The 24,946-nt window shown below is 41.0% G+C and overlaps 1 protein-coding gene across 2 annotated transcripts; it reads right to left on the bottom strand.

Annotated features, from left to right (window-relative positions):
- Positions 1-1,046: 1,046 nt before the first annotated feature.
- Positions 1,047-24,398, bottom strand: LDHB (lactate dehydrogenase B). Of its 2 annotated transcripts, XM_080810794.1 has the most exons (9): positions 24,206-24,338; positions 22,936-23,039; positions 21,204-21,338; positions 13,067-13,184; positions 11,632-11,805; positions 9,819-9,992; positions 6,071-6,188; positions 3,513-3,636; positions 1,047-1,762 (listed from the first exon to the last, which is right to left on the bottom strand). In XM_080810794.1, exons 3-9 carry the CDS (start codon positions 21,330-21,332, stop codon positions 1,595-1,597), a joined length of 1,005 nt encoding a protein of 334 aa, XP_080666920.1. In that variant the 5' UTR covers positions 21,333-21,338; positions 22,936-23,039; positions 24,206-24,338; the 3' UTR covers positions 1,047-1,594. The 2 variants fall into 2 exon arrangements, with proteins under 2 accessions (XP_080666920.1, XP_080666919.1); XM_080810793.1 differs by lacking the exon at positions 22,936-23,039 and having other exon boundaries at positions 24,206-24,398.
- Positions 24,399-24,946: the final 548 nt, after the last annotated feature.

Genomic DNA, 24,946 nt, shown 5'->3' with positions numbered 1-24,946 from the left:
CATTTACTGCAATGTAGTACATTGTGCTCAAGATCAGGGGTGGATTAAGAAGCTACAGTATCTGGACTAAATCCCAACTCTGCTACTTATTAGCTGTGTGACCTCTACGGACCTGTTTCAGTTTCCTTATCTACACGAGGATCCAAATAATTTAGAGCAGTGGTTTTGCTCCCCGGGGGGGACATGGGGCAGGTCTGCAGACATTTGTGTTTGACCCAGCTAGGAGAAGGGGGTAGCGGCATCTAATGGGCCCATGCTGGGGACACTGCTAAACATCATATGACATATGACAGTCCAGAATCATTATGGCCCCAAGAGCCAACAGCATCAAGGTTGAGAAACACTACCTCTTATGATAGGGTGATTTAAATGAGTTAATTAGTATGTAAAGCCCTGAAACAGTAAGCACTATCTGAATGTTAGTTACTATTAGGACTAAGCATTGTGTTATGAGTTTTTTATTTTCTCAATTTATACAACACTCATCAAAGAGGTTCCATTGTTATCACTGTTCCATAGGTAAGAAAACTGAGGCTTGGGTAGCTTGCCCCAACTCAGTTATCAGTGATCGAACCCGCACTGAAACCCAGGTTTATCAGACAATTCCCATACTTTCAACATTGACCCCTAAACATTATAGGTAAAGTTGGAAACTCTTCGTTAAAGAAGTCTGCTTTAAGTTTCCCTCTCAACTTCCACATTATGCTGTGTCCCAGTAACCTGGATCTGGGTAATTCAGCCCCAATTTTTATTTTTCTTCATTATCAAGAGGAAGTAACTCTAACAGTGTTAATTCCAATTGTAGAAAACCTGTTCTAGAGGTTCTTCCTTTTGGGGAATTAAAATGGACTTTCTTGTAAATGCTATCTGTTGCCTCTAGTTCCATCTTCAGTTACAGCCTTAAAATGAAAACTGTGGAATTTTTAAGGGAGTGAAATGTGCTGCACATGAGAATGGTGGAAATATGTAACTATACGTTTGTTCAAAACCATGGAATGTACATCTCCAAGAGTGAATGCTGACATAAACTACGGACTTTGGATAATAATGTTTCACGGACTGTAACAAGTGTACCATTTATTGAATGACATTGAAACCATCAGGTGTGGGGGCAAGAAGTGTATGAGGAATCACTGTACCTTCCTCTCAATTATGCTGTAAACCTAAAATTGCTCTAAAAAAATTATGTCTTTAAAAGGGCAATCATATTCTCAGGACAACAATAACAAGATCGTGGCATATACTGTGACAAAGAATGGTTGTGCTATTTGGAGGGATGAATACAGAAAATGGAATAGATAGAATTTAGGGCATTCTATTGGGCGGGGAGAATTATTTGAAATATTGATTGAAATCTTTCAGATCACTAAAGAAGGAGTCCCAGAAATAGAAGCTCACTACAATAGTTAATTTTATTTGTTCAAGGGTTCATATTGCAAGCATTAAACCAAGCATGGGCTTTGATTCTGTGAGCCCAGATTCACGTATTTAGGAAGATAAAAGCAAACTGCGATCCATGTATATGGATGAAAAACTAAAGGCTCACAGTTAATCACATTGTAGTTTTAAATTTCTACAACCTAGAAGCCAGGAGTCACAGATCTTTTAGGTCTTTCTGGATGTCCCACAAGGTATCTGCACTTTTCTTGAGCTGGGCAACCTCATCATCTTTTAGCTTCTGGTTGATCACACTGGTTAAGCCCCGAGCGTTCAGGATACAAGGCAGGCTCAGGAAGACTTCGTTCTCAATGCCATACATTCCCTGACAGAACAAGAGAAACGATTAGATTAAGAAATGAAATCACAGTGGTACGTGGGTGGGTCACTTAAGCATCTGACTTCGGCTCAGGTCATGATCCTTGGGTCCTGGGAACACATCAGGCTCCCTGATCAGGAGGGAGCCTGCTTCTCCCTTTGCCTGCTGCTCCCCCTGCTTGTGTGCACTCTCTCTCATAAATAAATAAAAAATCTTTTTTAAAAAAAGGAAAGAAATAAAATCATAGAAAGAATGATCACTGATCCCATGTTTAAGCAAAGAGGCATGTAGAAAATACAGTTAAGCACAAACTCATTCTTTGATTTTCAACACATACAGGCCCTTATTTTCCAAATACTCACATTCTGAATTCGATTTTATACACAGAATATGCAAATATACATTATGATAAACTAGAAATTTTAAAGAAAGTAGTAAGTTTTTTATTGAACTTATTAACACATCTCTCTCTGCTTAGATATACTTTAATGAAATTTAATATCTAAGTCTTCAAGTTAAATTGCATTCCAATGTGTTTCTTAATGGGCTGCTTTTCATGAAATCCAAATTTTAAAAAATTCTTTAGTTAAGGAGGGAATTTCAGATGTAGCTGTCCAATAAGTCCAGAATAAGTAGTTGGAAGCCACTCAAAGGCAAGATTTCTGTAACATCCAAGAGTTGCTAAAAAGAAAATAGTATAACTTCCCACTTTATCAGTTTCTATAAAGCAATTAATTTATTCACAGGGTCAATTTAACCATACAATTAGTTGGGTTATTTAATTATATTAGACAAGTTACTTTAATATATTTTTCAAACCTTTTTTAAAAAGTTTATTTCTTTTTAGTAATCTCTACACCCAATTTGGGGCTCAAGTTCATGACCCTGAGATCAAGAGTTGCATGTTCTTTCATCTGAGGCAGCCAGGTGCTAAAGTTTAATTCCAAAATTTTGTACATACACCAAAGTAGAGATAAATAAGCAAATTCCAAATATGTACTCCAAGACTGAGCAATGATTCAATTTTTGCTATACTTACTTTACGAAATTTTGCTATAGTATTTAAAATAACAAAACCAAAAATACCTGACATCACATTTTACCACCAAATACTTCTGTATCTTTCTCTTTTCCATATTTCTTTTAATCTACTGCATTTTCCCCTTACATTTTCACCCTTGCCATTGACTTATGGAAATCAGTTATCTTATACAGTATTTTAATACAACCTTAATTTTACTGAAAAAAATGAACTTCTACCTAAGTGTTTCATAGATTTACTTTTAAAGATTTTATTTACTTGAGAGAGAGCATATGTATGAGCAGGGAGACAGGGAGAAGGAGAAGCAGACTCCCTCCTGAGCAGAGAGCCCCATCGGGGCTTGATCCCAGGATCCCAAGATCATAACCTGAGCTGAAGGCAGATGCTTAACTGACTGAGCCACCCAAGGTGCCCCTGTTTCATAGCTTTTAAACTGAATTAAATTTACTAAGATTACCACATCAAAGACAATCTATAGATTAATGCCCCAACTTGAAATAAAGCTATTATACTTACTCAAATAATATATATTTTGAAAATGTGTCAAAAAAGACTCAGTTAATATTTAATCTGCCACAGTATACAAGGGAGAAAAGAGAAAAGTTTCCACAAAATTTTGAGATTCAGAAAAAAGTAGACTGAGACCACCTTGTCCTTCTTGTAATCTATTCACAGAATAGAATACTGGAAATTATATTTGTAAGTTTATCTTACCTTCACCATTGTTGACACTGGATGAATCCTCGATAGATTTTTCAACATGGATTCAATGAGATCAGCCACACTTAATCCAATAGCCCAGTTGGTATATCCTTTTAGCTTGATGACTTCGTAGGCACTAAGGAAAGAAAAAAAATCATAGAAGAAGTCACTGAAATCAGACTCAATAGTTATGAAAACTGGACTCTTTGGGTTTGACTTCTGCTCTGTCTCGTTAAACTGTGTCATCTTCGGTAAGCCTTTCTTATCTCAGCGTCCTCTTCTGTAAAATGAGGACAACAATGGTATCTATTTTATAAGTTTGTTAAATGAGTTAACATATATATAAAACATGTGCAACTGGAAACACTACCCAGTAGACTCTACATGCATGCTGTGATAAATTTAAATAGGTTATTGAGGGGCCCCTGTTTGGTGCAGCAGGTTAAGCGTTTGACCTTGGTTTCAGCTCAGATCATGATCTCAGGGTCTTGAGATCTAGCCCTGCATTGGGCTGTGAGAGCTCAAGAAGTCTGCTGGAATTTCTCTCTCTCCTTCTGACCCTCCCCATGCTCACTTCTCTCAAAAATAAATAAATCTTAAAACAAAATAACTTATTATATGCATGCATATTTATTAAGTCACAGCGGTAAAAACGTACTTTTTCCCAACCGATCTTCATATTCATAAACATGAATATTTCCAAAGTGATTAATGAAATCAGGAAACAATGAGAATTAAAGGACCATCACAGCCTTTTTTTTTCTTGAGTAAAGCGATATAAGTTTATTAAGGGAAGATACAGAAAAAGCCCTCAAGAGTGAGAGGGGGTCTCAACAAGGTTGCCAAAGAGAGCCTTTAGGGTGGGTCTTTTTTTTTTTTTTAAATTTTATTTATTTATTAATTTATTTGACAGAGAGAGAGAGATCGATCACAAGTAGACAGAGAAGCAGGCAGAGAGAGAGGAGGGAGCAGGCTCCCTGTTGAGCAGAGAGCCCGATGCCGGACTTAATCCCAGGACCCTGAGATCATGACCTAAGCCGAAGGCAGAGGCTTAACCCACTGAGCCACCCAGGCGCCCCTAGGGTTGGTCTTTTATAGAAACCTAACCAGGGAACTTAAGTCCTTTTCACATCTCTATTGATAACACCTTTAATGGCTTACTTCCTTTTTAGGGGCTGGTTATTCTCTGTTGGTCACAAGTGATGATCATAAAGATACCCACCCCACACACCTAGGCAGGGTGGACCTTCACATTCTAAGGACAAAAATATATCTTGATTTCGAGGTCCCACTTACCACTGTCACCTAAAATACGATACCAACTAATATAACAGCAGAGTGAAAACAATACCTGCCTAGCAATTTTCTGAAAGTAAATTTCACACCTTGAAACCCACAAAGGTCCTGGTCCTTAAGAGGTCACAGGAGTAACCAAAATGAGAATTTAGGAAATTGGAATTGAATGCAATCACTGGCTATAAGACCTTAACCAAGTTATAATATTATCTGAGTGACCCCTAGTTTTCTCATTTGTAAAATAAAGGGATTAAGTTAATAAAATGCTAAGGACCCTCTCACATTTTTAGACAATCTTTTCCTCCATGCACAAGTCAAATTCCAGAAAAAAAAATTCATTACATTTAAACTAAGCAAAAACAATTCCATGTTTGAGGAAGTCTTGTAATAATTCTCTGCAAATAGTAACAGCCGACATTTACTGAATGCTCACCAGCATTATTCTGTGTTTTTACTCAATTTTTATAATAATTCTAATACCATATGACTTCAGAGAGAACAAAAGTGAGATTCAACTTAAAAGTTAAATGGCATTTATAAGTGCCAGTGTCATGATTTGAATTCAAGCCCTAGTCTTCAGTCTATTCCACAATGACACCTTGTAAGCACAAAGGTCACAGGAAAGGATGGTTACTACGTAAGAGTGAAAAAAGGAAAGAGAGGGAGACATCTTTAGTTAGGTGTGGAAGGGCGAATACAGCACAGCTTTAACACAGTAATCAATCAGCAAGTACTCATTTTAGGCAATTATGAGACCAAGAGTGTCTAGGTTCTAGACAAGTCAACCTCATTTATCGGTAAGAGGCAATTTGAAAGCCCTTCTCACTTGTTAATTCCATGTTTTACTCCTGTTCCCTATATAGTAGGATTTCTCTAGAAAAACGTTTGCTCTTCCCATGGGGACCTGCATGGTAGGTTTGACCAGTAAGTTAGTCTTACCTGCTTCAGAAGACAACAGCTGCATGTTTAGTATATACATATATTAAAATGTTTAATTAATTTATCTTTATTTGAGAGAGAGAATGAGACAGCCCATGAGCTGGGGGAGAGGCAGAGGAAGCAGCAGGCTCCCCACTGAGCAGGGAGCCTGATGTGGGACTCCATCCCAGGACCCTGGGATCACAACCTGAGCCAATGGCAGACGCTTAACCCACTGGGCCACCCAGGCGCCCTGCATGTTTACTATTCTAAGAGCTCACCTGAGCAGACAGTCATGGAAATTTTGATAATTTTATTGCAATAAAATTAATCATCTTAACCCCCCTTCCCCTTACCTTTCCACCACCATTTTATGCACTTCCTTCCAATTTTCACTGTCGTTGTCTGTTCCCATATCTGGATTCAGTTCCTGAAGAGAAACGCCGGCCACATTCACTCCACTCCACACAGCCACTGGAGAAAAAGGATAAACATGTCATGCATTTCTTTTTTTTTTTTTTTAAGATTTTATTTATTTATCTGACAGTGAGAGACACAACGAGAGAGGGAACACAGGCAGGAGGAGTGGGAGAGGGAGAAGCAGGGCTCCTGCTGAGCAAAAGCCCGATGTGGGGCTCGATCCCAGAACCCTGGGATCATGACCTGAGCCAAAGGCAGACGCCTAACAACTGAGCCACCCAGGTGTCCAAAACATGTCATATGTTTTGACACTATTTTAAAAAATCCTTTATTCTCTTAAGTTCAGATTTCACCTCCGAGGCAAGTTACTGAATACCGGCTAGAGCAGCTCCAGAGACAGCTGCCCCAGTCCGCTTTCCCCCAGAGGCTGGCATGTGCCTTCAGCCACACAGCAGACATTTTAACTTTGAACCATTTTGGTGCAAAACAGAACTGCTGCATCGTACTTACAGAGAATGTGAAATTCTTTGCCTTCCCCTAGTTTGTGAAATCACAAGGGCTTCCAGTTCAGGACTATCTTAAACTCCCGATCTGAGAAAATTTTAAGTTCACTCCTACTCACTCTTCTTATATAAAGCCCTTTCTTCTGGAGCGAAGTTAAAAAAAAAATTCTGGGGTAAGGTCCAAATATACTCGTTATCTCTTTTTGTGCCCTAAGTCCAGTCTATCTCTCGAAACAAACTCCATGTAACAACCATAGTGAATTTTTCTGGTTTTAAACAGATCAAATATTTCCTTCCAAGAATGCCTCCAGAGGCACAGCAAAGGTGTTCTCGGTCATCAACTATATCTTTTGGAGGGCTTGATGCATCAGAACACCTTTACTTATTCTTTTTTTTTTTTTTAAAGATTTTATTTATTTGACAGAGAGAAATCAGAGCTAGGCAGAGAGAGGGGGGGAAGCAGGCTCCCCACTGAGCAGAGAGCCCGATGCGGGGCTCGATCCCAGGACCCTGAGATCATGACCTGAGCCGAAGGCAGAGGCTTAACCCACTGAGCCACCCAGGCGCCCCCACCTTTACTTATTCTTAACACCTTCTAAGCCAGCCCGAAGTATATACTGAAGATGCAGGCATATAAAAAATGAGGAAGGGCATGGCCTGTGTTGTGGGCAAGTTCAGAATTTACTGGGAAACAAGCAAAGGAAACGAAAGCACTGGGATGAGCTACCAAAGACGCATGGAGAAAGCATTATAAAACATAAATTAAAAAAAAAAAAACCATAAGTTCAGAATCTACTTTAATTAGGGGTGAAGGGGTGTCAGAAAGAGCTACAAAAATAGGTATTTGAATTGGACCTTGAAAACTAAGTATGGTCCACAGGGGCCTTTGGAGGAGAGCACTGTGAACTCAGGAAATAAGAGCAAAAGCGTGGGGTAAAGTCTAGTACGGCTGAAACCAGCTATGACAGGCAGAGCTGCCCATGGCCAAATAAGACTCCTCTATAAGTCCACAAGTCTTGGGAATTCAGGCTAATTGTTGAGAAAACTAAGGTACTTCCATGGCTTTTGATGAAACTATGAACTCTACATATGAGTCAGGGTTGAGCACAATTTAATTCCCTTTCACTCCATACAGGTCAATGTAGAAATAGGAAAAAAAGGTGTACTGGAAAAAAAATGACACAGTGATGAGTGAACAGAAGATTGGATAGGAGTCCAAAGACATGATTCTAGTTGTAGTTGTGCCACTAATTGGCTAAAGGATCTCTAACAAGCCACTGGCCACTATGCCTGCTTTGCCTCATTCTTTCTTCACTATAATGCAAGCCTTAAACTAGAGGACATGTAAAATCATCTCCACATCTGTGGTTCTCATAATTGTACAACTGTAGTAACTAGCATTGACTGACCTTTTGCTGCACACTAGATACTGTGATCGTTTTTTATATAGGGCATAAATTCAAAGAAATCCTTGGATATTAGGAACTCTTGTATATAATAGCACAAATGCAACAGTTTGTAAGACCGAATTCTTATACCGTAACAAACTCTTTCCTAAATTCACATTACACATGCTCATTAATATCAAAAGAATATTTACACCTAAACCTTTTAGGGAGAAAATATTTCCTTGCATATAGGGCAGATACGAATTCAGTAAAATAAAGATTATCGTTACTATTAAAGTGTTTTGGATAATTACAGTTTTATACCATTAGCTTATTCAATGTATTTTAGTTTAATAAAGAGGCTTAAGAGTTATAAGATACAATCAGAATTGTTCATAAGTGTTTTTATATAAAACTGTTTGGAACAGAAATATTAATTTTTTAAAAAATTTCTTTAAAGTTTATTTTTTAGTAATCTCTACACCCAGCATGGGGCTTGAACTCACAACCACAAAATCAAGAGGTGTCATGTTCTTCTGACTGAGCCAGCCAGGTGTGCCAGAGAACAGAGATATTAACTTAAATGAAAACAGAGACTTAATTAACTTAAATAAATAGTGCTTTTTTTTTTTTTCTTTCTAAGATTTTATTTATTTATTAGTGAGAGAGAGTAGAGGGCAGGTGGAGCAGAGGGAGAGGGAGAAGCAGGCTCCCTGCTGAGCACAGAGCCCCGGGTAGGGCTCCATCTGATAACCCTGAGATCATTACCTGAGTCGAAATCAAGAATCGGGTGATTAATCAATGGAGCTAACCAGGGGCCCCTTAATTGTTTCAAAAGAAAGCATTATAAAAGAAACAGAAGTGCAATGTAACTTTAATGTTGGTCTTTCTACAATAATTAATGACTAACAATTCTACTTAAATTCCTAAAGAAAATATCTGAGATATTTACCAAATGGTCTCTTACTACTTAAATGATTGACAGTTATTAATGACGTATTAAAAATCCGATTTCATTTACTTTATCTTTTTTTTTAATTGGCTCCATGGTCCAATATGGGGCTTTAACTCAAAATCCAGAAAGAGTCGGATAAATGCCCTACCAACTGAGCCAGCCAGGTGCCCCCAAATCAGATTTCATTTAAAGCAAGATTTTACACTAAAGAATAGTAGATACACATCTGGGCACACCTATGCCCAGATCTTGGTCTCTAAACACCATTCCCCTCAGAAGGAAACAGGGCTCATTGGAGAAAGAGATGCTTCTAGTACAGGGAAACGGGAAGTAAAACACCAATGTGGTACACTTCCTTGTCCCAGAGACAAGGACTCAAAAAATGCTGGGACATGTCAAAAAGACATAGGAGCCAGTTTGAAAAGCCTATTACTTTCCAAATCTGAGACAACTTCTGCATTACAAAGATGGTAAAAGAACATTTGTGGAATAAAATAAAAATCTGAGTACACACTGATACAAATGAATACATAAATGAGGAAGAGAAAGCTTTCTTTTACAGTAGAATATAATAAATATAGAAGAAATGACTGAATATTGTGTCGGACATACCATAGTAATAATTTACTTAATCAAGAAGTATCAATGGTTCTAAACTTAGCAGGCAAAAAATTGATAAGGACTGTATACATAGTTACCTAGTCACTATCAGAGTATTCTCCCCCAAATTGCTTATTTGTAATGTTAAGTATGTGAAATTAAAATTTAAAAAATTCAGAATAACAAGAATAATACCATAAGTACACATTAGAATATTATGGGTTTTTTTTTCCCTTACCACTTGAATCACCATGTTCTCCCAAAATCCATCCATGGCAGCTGCTGGGATGAATGCCAAGTTTTTCAGCCATAAGATAGCGAAATCTTGCAGAATCCAGATTACACCCACTTCCGATCACACGGTGCTTGGGTAGTCCACTTAGTTTCCAGGTAACATATGTGAGAATATCCACTAAAATGGTTAGAAGTAATATACGTGAGTAAATCAAAGCTGATTTCAACTGCTGTGTCAATTAGCAAGTGCCCTATCTTCCTTCTCCCCAACTTTTCCAGTCTGAGATACAGCTGGAAAGACTGAATACTTTGACTTTACAGAGTTCAGAGATAATGGAGATAAGAGAACCAATGGTCACATATGCTCCTCTGATGGTAATGTTCCATGATGGTAAAGACTATCATAATAACCCAAAAGCCATGGGTTACTAAATTACTAAGGCATACTACTACAAATTTCTCTGGGCACAAGGCACTATTCAGTAAGCAATTGTAATAATACAAGGGATTAACATTTTCTAGTATTTAATGAAAGGACCTCTATGATAGAACCTTTATTCTGGTGTGCCACAGCCCTGAGACTTCAAAGAGTAAAACTTGCTGGCCAAGACAGAATCGCAGAACTTCTAGGCTAAACCATAAAAAAGAGAAAATGTGCACACAAGGCAGGCAAGAGGTTAATCTTGCCATCTCCACCTCCACACACAGGTGTGTGGAGATATTTTAAGGTCATTTTGGACTGGGTATTATAAACCTCTTCCTTAGCAACCCTGATTCAGTGGGCGTCGACTTTCTGGAGTTGAGACTTTGAAGACTTGAACCTGGAAAGTTGTATAATGAGCTAATGATGTCTGTCTTGGGCCCGGGATGCAGGAACTTCCTACATACCAGCTATTTGTCATTCTTGTTCCTTCCAAGTCTACCTACCACTACATATTTATACATATATATACATATTTATACATAAGACTGAGCTATTTAGTAACCCCCAATCCAGGATTGCACAGAACACTACTAAAATAATCTGTCCTTGCTGGCCCCCAATTCTCAATATTCCATAAACTATAAAGATCTCCCTGGTTCTGATTCACAATCTTTCTCTATGTGAAGTGTCAGAAACAATCAGTTTTACCACTTTATCAGTGTATCTAATATGTTCACTAATAAATGGTCTGTTTGGTGGCAAATTACAGACAAAAGAAGTGCGAAATAGAGTGAATTCTGACTATTTTGGTTAAATAATGCAATTCTTTCTAACCAGAAGTTTTAATGCTTATTCTGCAAATGTTGATTTAGGAAAAAAAAAAAAAAAGGCAACATTTAAGTTACAACATTTGGCATTAGCATGTTATTTGTCTATGGATAGTCTACTTCGATCTTTAAAACTGGACTGATTAATGGCTTTTAAACTATTCTCAAATTCAACACCCCTAGAATACACTTCTTGGCCAACAGAAGATCAGAAATGCTACAATGTTTCTTACAAATTGAAGCCACATTTAAATGTTTCATTACACATCCCAGGATAATCTTCCTAGAAAATTTAAAAAGCTTCTAGGCTCTACAACAAACTGATGAAACAAACAGTTGCAACTGTTTTATATATAACTTCTCACATTTTTAAACATTTGGCCCAGAACTCTGCCATTTGTTTTGCAAACACCACTCTTTTGAGGCTAGTAACAGAAGATACAAGAATTGCTTCTGCTAGCAAATCCTAGAACAGAATCTTTAAAAGCCAAACAAAATAAAACAGATACCCAAAGCATTTAACTTCACAGCAGCGAACCTTTAGACAATTCTTATCAATAAAATACCTGGGTTGGAAACCACAATTATGATACAATCAGGACTGTACTTGACTATCTGCGGAATAATGAATTTGAAGACATTAACATTCCTCTGCACCAGATTGAGCCGGCTCTCTCCCTCCTGCTGGCGGACTCCCGCAGTCACCACCACAATCTTAGAATTGGCAGTCACAGAGTAATCTTGAAAGAGAAGCGGGGGGGGGGGGGGGGGGGGGGGGGGGGAGGTACATTAAATACAACTCTTATCAAAATACATCATCTATGATATGCTCCAGAAACCTAAACAACCGTAAGCTTCTAGGACTTACATAGGCATTACATACTGCAAGAATTACATATGCAAGAATTCCCATTTTATAAGGTTTTGAAGTATAACGCTCTTCTCACGAGAAATAGCTTCCTCCTTTTTGAGTTACACAGAAATAATCCAACCATAAAACTCGCTCAGAGAATGGACCAAGATAATAAAAAAGGCCCCAAATTATGTTTCTGGCTAAGAAATTTAAAATGCCACTGACTTTAGAATATTAGATTGCTAGTAATTTGATAAAACATAAACAGCGAGTCCAAAGTCCAGCAGGAACTCCTCCAACCAAAAAAAAGGGCCTTAAGGGACACTTCTAGGCTTTGCTAATCCAATCTACCGACGGGAACGAAGGCACAGCAGTGTTTGTTCTTGGCGGGAAACTATTTTCTAATACTCAATATTTTAAGGAAGCCTATTCACTTTTAGCAACTGAGTTTCTCTGGAGAGTATTTTTTTTCCTCAAGAAGTGTCACTTCCCAAATACAGACATTATGACCTGATGTGACCATCAGAGACAATAGCTGTGGAATGAGTCACATAATAAACTATTGCTAAGTGACTTTTGATAGTTATTCTGACCTTTCATCAATGTTATGTGGAGGACTTACCTTTTATAGGTTTGTTGTGAATATGAGGTAAAATGTGACATTCAAAACATGTGACATACAAAAATTTCATAGTACCCAGAATGCTAATAACTCAATGAACAGCAGCCACTAGTAGTAGTAGTGGAATTTATTTTGAGGTCCACATTTTAGCCATTCAGTAGTGGAATTTATTTTGAGGTCACATCTGAGGTCCATTTTCCACACAGCCCTGCTCTGATGGTGGTACCACCATGTAAATGTGCTCATCCAGAACAGAGACAGCTAGACTATGAATTTTACTTAGTTTTTTCAAAGTTTCTAAAACATTCCTGTTCTCAAACACAGGTACACAAGCAGTATGATACAACTTCCTAAAATATCATGTGTCAAATGTGTGGAAGTCACATGGGAAGTTTATAGAGGTAACACTTGCGCTGGTCCTCAAGGATGAATGGGAGGGAGAAGGAAAGAAAAACGGCCAACACTAGATTCACCAACATGGAAAACTAATTCTACGTGAGAGGGAGGGCATCTATTATTAGATCACCTTTATCTGCCACAATTTTAGGTGTCTGAAGAAATAAGCTCCCATGCTGCAGATCCATCATTTCTCCTTTGAGTTTATCTTCCAAAACATCTACAAGGGCAAGTTCATCAGCCAGGGACTAGAAATACAAGAACAGGCGTTAGTACCCTAAGCCACTCCAGTGCACCTCAACTCAAAACCCAATCGATACCCCTTATTTATTTATTTAAGCACAGGGCTTGAACTCACAACTCTGAGATCAGGACCTAAGATGTGACCGAGTTGGGACTGAGCCACCCAGATGCCCCCTAAACAGAGACCCTTTTTAAATGGCTAAGCACCAAGTGTTAAAAACCTTGAGAGTTTTACCAGGGAATTAGCTGTGTCCTTTGAACAACTGCATGAGAAAGTCTTGAATGAACTATTAATATTTAACACACTGATTTTTCTAAATTTCACCTTCTAGTACTCAATTAGGATTCGATATCACAATACAAATCACTTTAAGAGTATGTAGACAAAGACCCCTCATGAAACCAACAGTTCAGTAGTGGTCTCAGGATATACAAGTCTTCCAATGAGTGAGGGGTGATGAAGACTCACCCAGACCCAGAATCCACCTTGGGGAGTATCCATCCCTGAAATCACCTCCAGTTTGGAGGATTTTTCAGAGGGTAGATTTGGTTTAAGCTATCAATAGCAGGATTTGAACCCCTGTCTGCAACCTAACTCCTTAGGCTGGGTTGAACCAATGTGCATGTCTTGACGGGGGAAAGGAAAGGGTATCCTACGGATGGTGGGATCCAGGACTAGTCATTCTCCTGTGATCAGCCTAATGCTCTGGGCTCTCGTTTTCTATTACAGCTGTCATCCTCTGTCACTCATTGAAAATAAAAATCTAAATCAACAAATACACTATTTAATCTTGATCTAGAGTCTTAATTTTACATATTCTATAAAGTATTTTATAGGTAACATGTTTTATGTTTATATGTTCTCTATATCCCTACATGAAGACTGGCAGAAAACAAAGCCTTGGGTTCTCCCTTTATCAGTCATGTACAGCACTCTCTTTACCAAGTACTTCGACTCTTCTTGTAAAAAATAGGGGAGGGCGCAGGTTGTCCAGTCTAGATGCATCCAAACAACCTTTCAGCTCCGAAAATTCCGTTATCTTATGGAAACCCGTAACTTGCAAAATTTATAAGTAGTTATCCCTCTCACTGAAGTATCACTAGAGTCCTTGCCTTTACTGTTTTTAGGGCTATTAGCAAAATAATTAGCTTAATAGGATATATCAATACTACGTCCACTTAAAAATGAGGATACCTCTTCTAAGGACAGTGTGATCAGCTATATAGGAGAAGACTGTTGATGGGAAAAGGGTAGGTAATTGGGCTCAGAAGTCACTTTGGCTCAGTCAGTTAAGCGGCTGCCTTCCACTCAGGTCCTGATCTCAGGGTCCTGGGATCGAGTCCTACATTGGGCTCCTTGCTCAGTGGGGAGTCTGCTTCTCCCTCTCCCTCTGCCATGCCCCCACTTGTGCACTCCCACGCACGTGTGCACTCTTTCTCTCTAAAAAATAAATAAAGTCTTAAAAAAAAAAAAAAAAAAACACAGTGTGAAGGAAAAGGGTAGAGTAGCCTAGGGTGTAACAGGAGTTATCTGGAAGGCACTGACCAGCAGAGGCAGAAGCCAGTACGAAAACCTGACCTTCTCTAGTTTGCCAGCCAAAGCAGACCCACTCCCTGTGGGAGCCAAGGAATGAGCACTGCCCAGACCTCGAATCCCAGTGGCGTGCTAGTCTCAAGAAGTGAGTTTTAACAGTCTTGCTGGTGAGTTTCTGAGACTAGAGCTTCCCAATGTGCTCTTACTTCCAAGCAACAGATTGACTTGCAAACTTCTGTAATGACTATTTTGTGAGTTATTTTGGGAATTACTTAGCAACTATTTCCTCATTTCTACACCTATCAGATACTGGCATTAACTTTCACAAGTTTTATTTAAAAACTTGATACTTTTTAATGGGTTAGATCCTCTATTGCCTCTGACAAGATCATGTAAACCTTATTTGTGTCTTCTAAACCTTCAGTGAGTACATTATAACTTAATAATAGCCATCATGTTCTGTCAAGGTACTGAGCAGTAGGAGTATCCTTTTTATTTTAGTCACATAACATGTGTGCTGCTAAAGTCAGCGTGGCAAAACAATTCCGGGGTTAAGTGGAAAAGGATGTCACAGGATCTGAGATCCTGTCTTTTGTTTCAGCCGGTGGGTGTGGAGGATTGGCTGACAAGTGCATCCTCAGCTGGCAAGGAAGGAAGAGACCCAATACTTGAAAAACAGAATTGTAGCACTGAATTTAGCTGCATCTGCACGGCGGACGATCCTCCAAGTGTGGAGGCAGGCAACCCAGAACATGTGTGACTAAGCGTCAGCACTGGTGTTTGACTGAAATAAATCGCCTTCTGTATTCCTACGCAGGTTTCCCCCGCTATCCTAAAGTAGAATGTTCCTACCAAACCTTTTGTAAGCAGAAATGGTGTAAAGCAGAAATGGCAATTTCCATTAATTTATATGGGAAATTTTTGAGAATCCTCAGATCCCAATAACCTCTCTCAGACTTTTCTTTTATATATATATATACATATATATAGTATTAAAAACATAATACATAATACAATATACTATATATATACACTATATATATGTGTATATATAGTGTATATATATAGTATATATATATGTAGTGTGTGTATATATATAGTATATATATAGTATTATGTTTTTAATTTCAAATTCCCCATGTTTGTGCTCACTTCGGCAGCACACACACTAAAATCAAATTCTACATGTTCATTGCTGATACCACAGGAAAGCAAATTAACTTTTTTTCTTCTTAAGATTTTATTTATGTATTTGTTAGAGAGAGAGCACAAGTAGGCACAGCGGCAGGCAGAGGGAGAGGGAGAAGCAGGCTCTCCACTGAGCAGGGAGCCAGATGTGAGACTCGATCCCAGGAGTCTGGGATCATGACCTGAGCCAAAGGCAGATGCTCAACCGAGCCTCCCAGGTGCCCCTCTCTTAGGCTTTTCTGATACCTTAGGACACATCTTGGTAACAGATACACAGAATAAACTGAGGTAAAGCCCAGATGTTCACACAGCTCAAAGCTCCTGCAGCCTCATGCCCAGACACTGAGCAGGTGTGGTTCCTTCCTGGGGAAGGAAATCCGGTGGGACCACTCTCACTGCTTGGGATGTGTGCTGCTTCCATAACAAAATAAACTCTGGCCACTTTTCACTTTTTACCTTTTTGAGGTAAAAGAGAAAATCTTGGGGTTTCTTTTGGTTAGCAAAAACAGCCACTAATGCGGGGGGGGGGCAGTCTTCAGTAAAAGCAAAGTGGCAGAACATGAACTGTGAAAAAGCAGGAGTACCTGGACTGTAAAGCCTGTGAAGCCACTTAGGCTATAAACGTATTTATAACTGTTTGAACAGCAAGGCTGAACTGCCGTTCTTACTGCTTCTTAATCAGTGAGAACAAGGTCAGATAGAAGGCAAGAACATCACTGTTGAGCCTGACCACTTGTTTAATGTACAACAAAAACATCTTCTAATCTCAAGTCCCCTGTGGACCAGAGGTGGCCCTATTTGCCTCCCGCTCCTCGTGGCCGATTAATGACTGCCACCAATGCCTTAGCATTTGATTGCTTCTTTTTTTTTTTTTAATATTTTGCTTATTTATTTGACACAGAGAGAGAGATCACAAGTAGGCAGAGAGGGAGGCAGAGAGAGAGGGGGAAGCAGGTTCCCTGCTGAGCAGAGAGCCTGCTGCGGGGCTTGATCCCAGGACTCTGGGATCATGACCTGAGCCAAAGGCAGAGGCTTAACCCATTGAGCCACCCAGGTGCCCCTGATCTCTGCATTTCTATATTCAAGCGTCTCATCAGCATGAACTTTTGTGGAGGGAAAAGGTGTTAACTTTTTCCAAGTAACAAACTAAACAGACAAGAACCTTTTATTCAGTGATGCGCGGAATGCCACTTCTATCGTATTATTAAACACTGTTTGGGCCTTTTCCTGGGCTTTCGGTCCAGTTTATTACACAGTCAATTCTTGTACAGAGACCAAGCATCAATGACATCTTACTTTTACGCCAAGGCCTGCACGGCTAAAACTACTTCCCCACTGGTCTGCAATTACACTGCTCCGAAAAGACTCCCTAGGCTGTGCCCGTACCACAAGAACATGGCTTCCCGACCTGAGTGAGGAGAGAGACTCAAAGACAGCTAGACACAGAGGCCGAGGGCACGGCAGCTCTGCAAACCCTGACGACACGATGAGGTGGCTACTCAGAGCCCCCTCTCCACAGCTCAAGTGCGGAGCCTGTGATGGGTGGTAGGGCAGGAGCGACACGTGGCACAGAAGCCACGAGAAGGGAAAGCTATGATCAAAACCTGACAAAATGTGATTATTAGGGACAGCAGAAGCATTTATTTATGTAACACATGCTTATTACTAAATGCGCCAGACATTATTCTACTAATTAGGAACATACATAGCAATGAACAAATTCAGGGAAGTCCCTTCTCTCACGGGACTAGGGAATGGGAATTAAATGAACCATTTAAGAAGACCTCTGACAGTGGAAGTGCTACAGAGACCATAAGGCAGGGCGATGTCAAAGTTCCTGGGAAGGAAGTTTATTTGGACAGTCAGCAGCGACTGCCTGTCTACAAAGCCGTGATGTGGAGGAGGAAGTCAACTCCTGTGGACTAGGGTAGAACTTTCCAGGTGAAAGAAAGTGTAAGGAAATGCGTTTTAAGCAGAAATAAGCTAGGTACTTTGGAGAAGGAGGACAGATGGTAAACAGTAAGTCAGAGATGGTAAAGGCGCTGCTGGCACTATGTGAACGGTGCCCCCTGTTGCACCACCTTGTTCTTTTTTTTTTTTAAGATTTTATTTATTTACTTGACAGACAGAGATCACAAGTAGGCAGAGAGAGAGGAGGAAGCAGGCTCCCCGCGGAACAGAGAGCCCAATGTGGGGCTTGATCCCAGGACCCTGAGATCATGACCTGAGCCGAAGGCAGAGGCTTTACCCCACTGAGCCACCCAGGCGCCCCAACACCACTTTGTTCTGACACAGACAGCAGACATCTGTGACATCTCAGATTTTGATGTACACATGTCTATGCGTCCTGTGAAACTAGTGGAAAGTTTACATACAAGAGCTACAGTTTTTACTGAAGCTTACTACAGTTCATCGGAAGGCCATGACACTGGGGAGAGTAGGAAAGAGAAGCAAAAGATAATTGAGTTTCTGTAGTGATGGGACCTTGTACTGGGGGCCTCAGTAACCTTCTGAGGCCTGAGTGTGGGCCTCCCCAACCTTTATCTCTGATGCCCCAGATTGGCTCACTTCCTGGGGAGAAAGCAATGTGCATTCCCTGTAAAGCATACCAGCCCGGTGATGGACTCAAAGACCGGATCAGGAACTTAGCAGCTCTATCTTCCTACTGTTTCTTTCCAACAGTAATACATAGATGACAATACCCCACCAGCTTTTGGGAAAGAGTAAACGGAGTAATATACAAACACCTCACAGAGCAGGGCACTGTATTTTCCTTCCTCTGTTAAACGAATAGGGTTCAGAATCCCCAAATATTAGTAACAATTTTGAAGCACTTTAATCTTCACCCATTAAAATAAGATTTAAATGGGACGCCTGGGTGGCTCAGTTGGCTAAGCGGCTGCCTTTGGCTCAGGTCATGATCCCAGCATCCTGGGATCGAGTCCAACATCGGGTTCCTTGCTCAGCAGGGAGCCTGCTTCTCCCTCTGCTTCTGCCTGCCACTCTGTCTGCCTGTGCTCGCTCTCTCTCTAACAAATAAATAAATTTAAAATAAATAAATAAAAATAAAATAAAAATAAAATAAGATTTAAACATTTTTAATTCGTAAAATGGTCTTTGAGCAAGGCAGTCATTCCCTCACAGCATCCAAACTGGAAGACTCCTACTGTGTCAGCAGAAGGGTCTGTTCTCTAGCACTCGAACTGGGCCAAAGTATTACATAACCCAAGTACAGCCCCAAGTTTATTTACCGAAGACGATTTTAAGTTAAAATGAAAACCACAGAGGCATTCCTTACAGAATCATGGTTAACGTAGGCGTACTTTCCTGCAGTGTCTGAATTTTGAGACGAGCAGGAGAAAAGAAGTGTCTTTAGCCTTTCACCGGCGCCCTGACGTTTTCAAATGCCTGAATACTAGCTTAGAATAAAAGGAAACTGGAGTCCCCTTAGTTAAGTGTTCAGAGCCTGGGTTCAGAATACAGCTCTACCGGGGCGCCCTGCTGGCTCAGGGTAACACTGATCTGGGGGTCAAGAGTTCGAGCCCCTCGTTGGGGGTAGAATTTACTTAAAACAAAAAAAAAAATTAAAAAACAAAATACAGCTCTACCACTTCAGCTGTTGTGACTATGGGCAGGCTGCTTAATCTCTTCACAGCTCAGCCACCTCATCCGAAAACAGGATACGAACGCCACCTATTCTGAGGTTGCTGTTTAATATAAAGGGTTTTATTAAACACTTTCACCTGGTGTACAGTCAATAAATGTTTTGAAAGAAACGTAAGCTGCAAGATTTTTCATTTTTGTTGGCATGAACGGTGAGCACTAAATTGTAATTACTTAAATTCCCTGTGACTTGAGAAGCAGCTATTACAAATAAGCACCTAGCCAAAACTAGCTAGAAAAAAAATGCGAAAGAATAAAACCTTCGTTGGTGCATACTACGTATTTTAGTTGATTTCTCTGATAGCTTTGAATCCGTTCCTTGAGAATTTAAGCTCTGCAAACAGAAACATGCCTGGCGAGGCGTTATTCAGGCAGCCTTCAGATATGGTACAAAGAGACAGTGTCCTCTACTGAAGGCAAAGCAGCAATTTTTTTTAGGGGGGCAGGGTTCCTACATTTAAGGCAGCCTTCAAAAAGATCAAGAATCAATTCAGTGAGGTAAACAATAAAGAGCCTCTTCCCTCAGAAGTACTTGGAGACTAAAAAAAGCGATGGCCTGACCTACATGGGGTGTATATGGAAGGCAAGCCGGGAGTCCGCGGAGGTATACAGGGAAGAAAGTCTGCAGGAGCGGAAGGTGGTAACAGTATGACATCAGTGTTAGTGTTAATATCTTCTGATGCTGATTAGGCCAGAATTTATGTCTGTTTAGAAATGTACTCTGAAGGACCTAGAAGGTCATTTCCACCAGCCCGCAGAGCCCTTGTGCGGATTATTTATTAATTATAGAGGGTAAAGTGACCTTTGCAGTGGAGAAGTCCTGCACTCACCACTTCAACCCAGGGCGTCTTGGGCACTACCAGGAATAAAAAGTCGAACATCACATGCCTCTGATGTGATGCCATCGCCTGGTCATAACCCCACCCCAACATTTAACCTGAACCTAATGACAAGGAAACATCAGACCAACACTGAGGGACGTTCTATATAACTGACTTGCACTCTACAAAAATGTCAATGATGTGGAGGCAAAATAAGCTGAGTTACAGCTCCAAATTAAAGAAGAATGAAAAAGAGAGGGCAAGTATATAAAAGATATGATTTTGGATTGGGGTGGAAACAGTTGTAAGAAACTATAAAACAGGTGGGAGAATTTTAACTCCAGGTACTGTATATTAGATAATAGTATTATATCAATGTCAACTTCCCCAAGTGTAGTAATTCTATTGTCATATAGGGACAGTGTTCTCAGTAAATACACACTCATGTACTTAAAGGTGAAGTGTCATGATGTCTATAACTTACTTAAAATTGTTCAGGAAATGGAGTGCCTGGGCGGTTCAGTTGGTTAAGTGTCTGCCTTGCGCTCAGGTAAGAATCTCAGGGTCCTGGGATCAAGCCCTACACTGGGTTCCCTGCTCAGCAGGGAGTCTGCTTCTCCCTCCCCCCAACCCTACTCTTGCTCTCTCTCACTCTTATGTATGTGTACTCACTCTCTCTAATAAGTAAATAAAATCTTTAATAAAATAAAATAGTTCAGGAAAAAAAAATCTTTTAAAGATACAATAAAACCCTGAAGTGTCTAAAGAGATTGTATACATAAACTGAAATTATCGTGTCTGGTGTTCTTGAAATGTACCTTTCCCAGAATGCTGATGGCACAGGCCATACCAACTTGTCCAACACCCACTACAGTGATCTTATTGTTTGGGACGGCTGTCTCTTCTTCTGCAACTGGTGCAATCAGTTTTTCCTTAAGAGTTGCCATTATGCCCTGCAAGAAAAGAATCAAAACATTATACATACGCCCACATATAAAACCCAAACAGGAATAATCCATAAAATGTTACTGTTGCAATTCTGAACCACAGCACAGTTGAAAATGAGCCTAATGATATTCTCCAACACAAAATACATTTTAAAGAGCTATGCAACCCACTTAGCGGAGAATTTAATTAAAATAATAAACTTCTATAAAGCCATTCGAATTTGGGTTCTTCTCTTCAGCCTAGAATTCTGTGCTAGTACTTAACATGTTATAACAATTCTGTCTTGTGGCTTTTCATTTACTCGCTGAAAGAAATGAATATTACATTTAGATTAGCCTACTTGTTTCCATTCCCCTCATAAAGAACTTATATGTAACTATGCAAACTAAATTAGGGCCCTGTACTAACCCATATTTCAGCTCGGTGTAAAAGAATTAATAACCAGTTATGGATATAGTTTCTACTACTAATGGTTATTAACACTCTTTGAAGATAGGGACTGGTTCTTCTACTTTAAGTCTCACGTAAAACTGGTCACAGGGTATTGGACATAAAGGTATACTTTATAAATACAGTGACATGAAAATTGTGTGAATGTTGATGCAAAATCTTCAGAATTATTACTCTAAATTTCATTCAGTGTACCTTGGAAGCTAACTGGAAGGTGGGTACACACGTAATACATTTTCCTTTCAGGGAGTCACAATAGGAGAGTATCAGCCTTTGAATCTGTTTCTTTCCAGCCATTAAAAAAAAAAAAAAAAAAAAAGGCGGGGGAGGAAGAAAACCTGTTGGAAAACATTCCATATACTAACACCAAATTTATCTGTGCCATCAGATAATCAGGTCCATTTTTTAGATAACTAAAATGGCAAAAAGTTACTTAAATTGTCAAAGAACCTTCCCAATTCCATGGCAAATGAGTACACAAAACCTACTACCCTGCCTTCTTAAACAGAGAGGGTGCAGGTCATAGTGAAGCCCTTTCTGCATATTTAAGTATCACTTATAATTGTCACCCATTATGGTTTTAGTTTTCCTTTTACTTCTTATGCTAGACTGTGTCATCCACAGCCCCTGTACCTATTTCAAACTGTACCCTGCTTTCTAGTCTCCTTTTTGTTTTTCATTTGCAATGGACTAAGTAACCTAAGTTTACTAGTTCAGTGACTGTATGTTAAGAGTTCGGAAGGCTCTGAATTGGAATAAAGTACATGAATTTGGACAAAACTATGTAACGATTATTGTCCTGTAGCTATTTTCCCACCAAAAAATATTGCCCACCCCTCAACTGTAGGAACTAAATGTAAAGATTACTTTGCAGAGCTCATCTGCAGTTTTCTCACGAATGCTAAAGAAAAAAAAACATCGGCAGCCTGGGACAACTGCCTCCTCAAACGGCCTGACAAAGAAAAGTCCCACACGTCCTGCTTTCTGAGCAGAATCCAGAATCAGAAGACTGCACCTTCTCTTGCTCCACTTTTCTCCTTGAAGTCTATTTTCGTTAGCTGGTTTGAGATCCCTACAGACAGAAGCCTGCAAACAGTGGAAAACAAAAATCCAGAAATGGTTGCTATATACAGATTAGTCGTTTGTACAGACCTAAAGTAATTTCTGGAAACTTCAGAAACCAGTTAGAGGCTCAAGCCAGCACATATTTTCTTTCAGATCTTGCCGGAGAAAAGTCCTTTAAATTTTTTTTTCTCCTTAATAGGAGTTATAAAAAAAAAAAAAAAAACTATTAGAAAATGTTTTCTATTATACATGCAGGACAGTGCCACGATCCGAGTGGTGGCTGCAGGGGAAAAATCTGGAAAATAGGGTCAAAATCGGCGGTTCTTAGTCCTTTCCATTCCCCCTTAGGCCCAGCGCCCCCGCCTGGGGGGGAGCGAGGGCGATCCCCCGCCTCCCTGCGGATGTAAAACATCGGAAATGAGCCAAGCAACCAGGGCCTTAAGTTCAGGAACAAAGACCCTGTTTGCAGACTATCCCTCGATTTTCACCTTTTAAAAAGCCAGGTGTTGCCATCTAATTCCTCCACTAACCACGTGCCCTAATCGCAGCTGGGGTCGCTCGCCGCCCACAGGCCACCTTTTTCTGCCTGCGGCTGAGCCGAGAGCAGCAGGTCGCAAGGGAGGGCAGCCACCCCGGATCTCCCAGGAGAAAAGTCTCTAGGGAAAATTCCAACCTTCTTTCCTCTCCACACCCAAGGCTGGCCAAGTAAACAAAACACCCCAAGCATCAAGAAAAGAGGCCGGAGAAGAACAGGCCTGCATCTCCAAGCAGGCCTGCATCCGTAGCAGAGCAAAAACTGGAGTGCAGGGCCAAACCCGCAGACCATCCTCCACCCGCCTCCCCGCAGAAGCGGGGGCGACTGTCCATTACCCTGGCGGTAGGTCCCCACACCCAGGCTCGAGATCCGCCAGCCCTCACGTGGTACTGGGTTCCCTCTCCCGCCCCCAGTTCCTCAAGCACGTGCCCGGGGTCGACCAGCAGGGACGGGGCTGGGAGGGGGGGTGTGGGGGGGAGGAGGATGCGGCTGCCTTAAACCCATCAAGGGCATGCAGAACCCCGATTTTAGCTGCAAACGCAACAAGTCTCTCCCCTCTGATCCAGCCCAGGCTGGAGACGAGCTCTGTGGCGGGGAGGACAAGGCCTGGGGCTCAGGGGCAGCCTCCTCGCTGCACTTCGGGTCCCCAGCGGAGGGCACGGCCTGCCGCCCCAAACCCCGGGGGCGAGTCAAGGCCCAAGTCCTGATGCTCGGGGCTAAAGGCCCCAGAAAACAGTCCTTCCTGGTCCTTTCCCCAGTGCTGCTACGCAAGGACTCCCCTGCGCGTCCCGCCCGGATTCAGGGGCCCGGACTGAAACCTACCGGAGAGAACCCGCTTGGAGGTACCGGCGCAGAAGACAATGTTCGCTGCGCGCGTCTCCTCCGGCGCAGGATCTGCAAGGGGAGGAGGAGGCGGGGCCCGCGCGCGCCGCAGCCTCTTAGCTTCCTCTATTGTGATTGGAAACCCGATCACCGCCTACCCCTCCCCTCGGCTCGCTCAATCCCCTTCAAGGACAAGGGCTCAAGTGTGCACACGCTCTCTCCCCCCCCCCACTGGGGGAGGTCACCTTCCAATGGCAAGGGCGGTCTCCGCTCTGCAGCCTCTCCGGGCTTACAGACTTCAACACAGGGGCCCCGTTATTTCTAAAACTTGCCCATCTTTGACTGTTCTCATGCTCTCATTTGGATACGTTTAGTCCAAATAGAAATAAATTTTATTTTGCATTCCAGGTCAACTTTAGAGGACCGCTGGTCTTAGCCAAGACGTGGGTCGCATGTTACCTTGGAATGGTACGGATGCTTCTGAATGTTGTTAAAAATAAAACTGAACTTTCAGTATTCACCATCTTGGTTATAAAGTTCATTTGGTACAACAGTGACTCCCACCCACCCCCACCTTAATTCAGCAAACTCCCACTGCTAGTTGTCCGACCAGATCAATGAGGCCTAGTGCCTGCCTTTTGAAGTTCCCCTACAAATCTGGGTGCTCTCAGAAGCAGGCTTTGCCCTCAAGGGAAGATAACGGGGTAAGATGCGTTAGTTTTCTCCGTCGGTCTCTGAGCC

This window comes from Martes martes (assembly GCF_963455335.1).
Source record: "Martes martes genome assembly, chromosome: 8".
Lineage (NCBI taxonomy): Eukaryota > Metazoa > Chordata > Mammalia > Carnivora > Mustelidae > Martes > Martes martes.
This window is presented reverse-complemented; position numbering and strand designations above follow the sequence as displayed.

Coding starts and splice junctions, on each gene's coding strand:
- LDHB (XM_080810793.1), bottom strand. CDS start 21,332: ATGGCAACTCTTAAGGAAAAACTGATTGCACCAGTTGCAGAAGAAGAG. Junction 11,806..13,066: donor TAAAATTGTGGCAGATAAAG/GTGATCTAATAA, acceptor TTCTCTTTCAAG/ATTACTCTGTGACTGCCAAT. Junction 6,189..9,818: donor AGAACATGGTGATTCAAGTG/GTAAGGGAAAAA, acceptor CTTTTTCTCCAG/TGGCTGTGTGGAGTGGAGTG.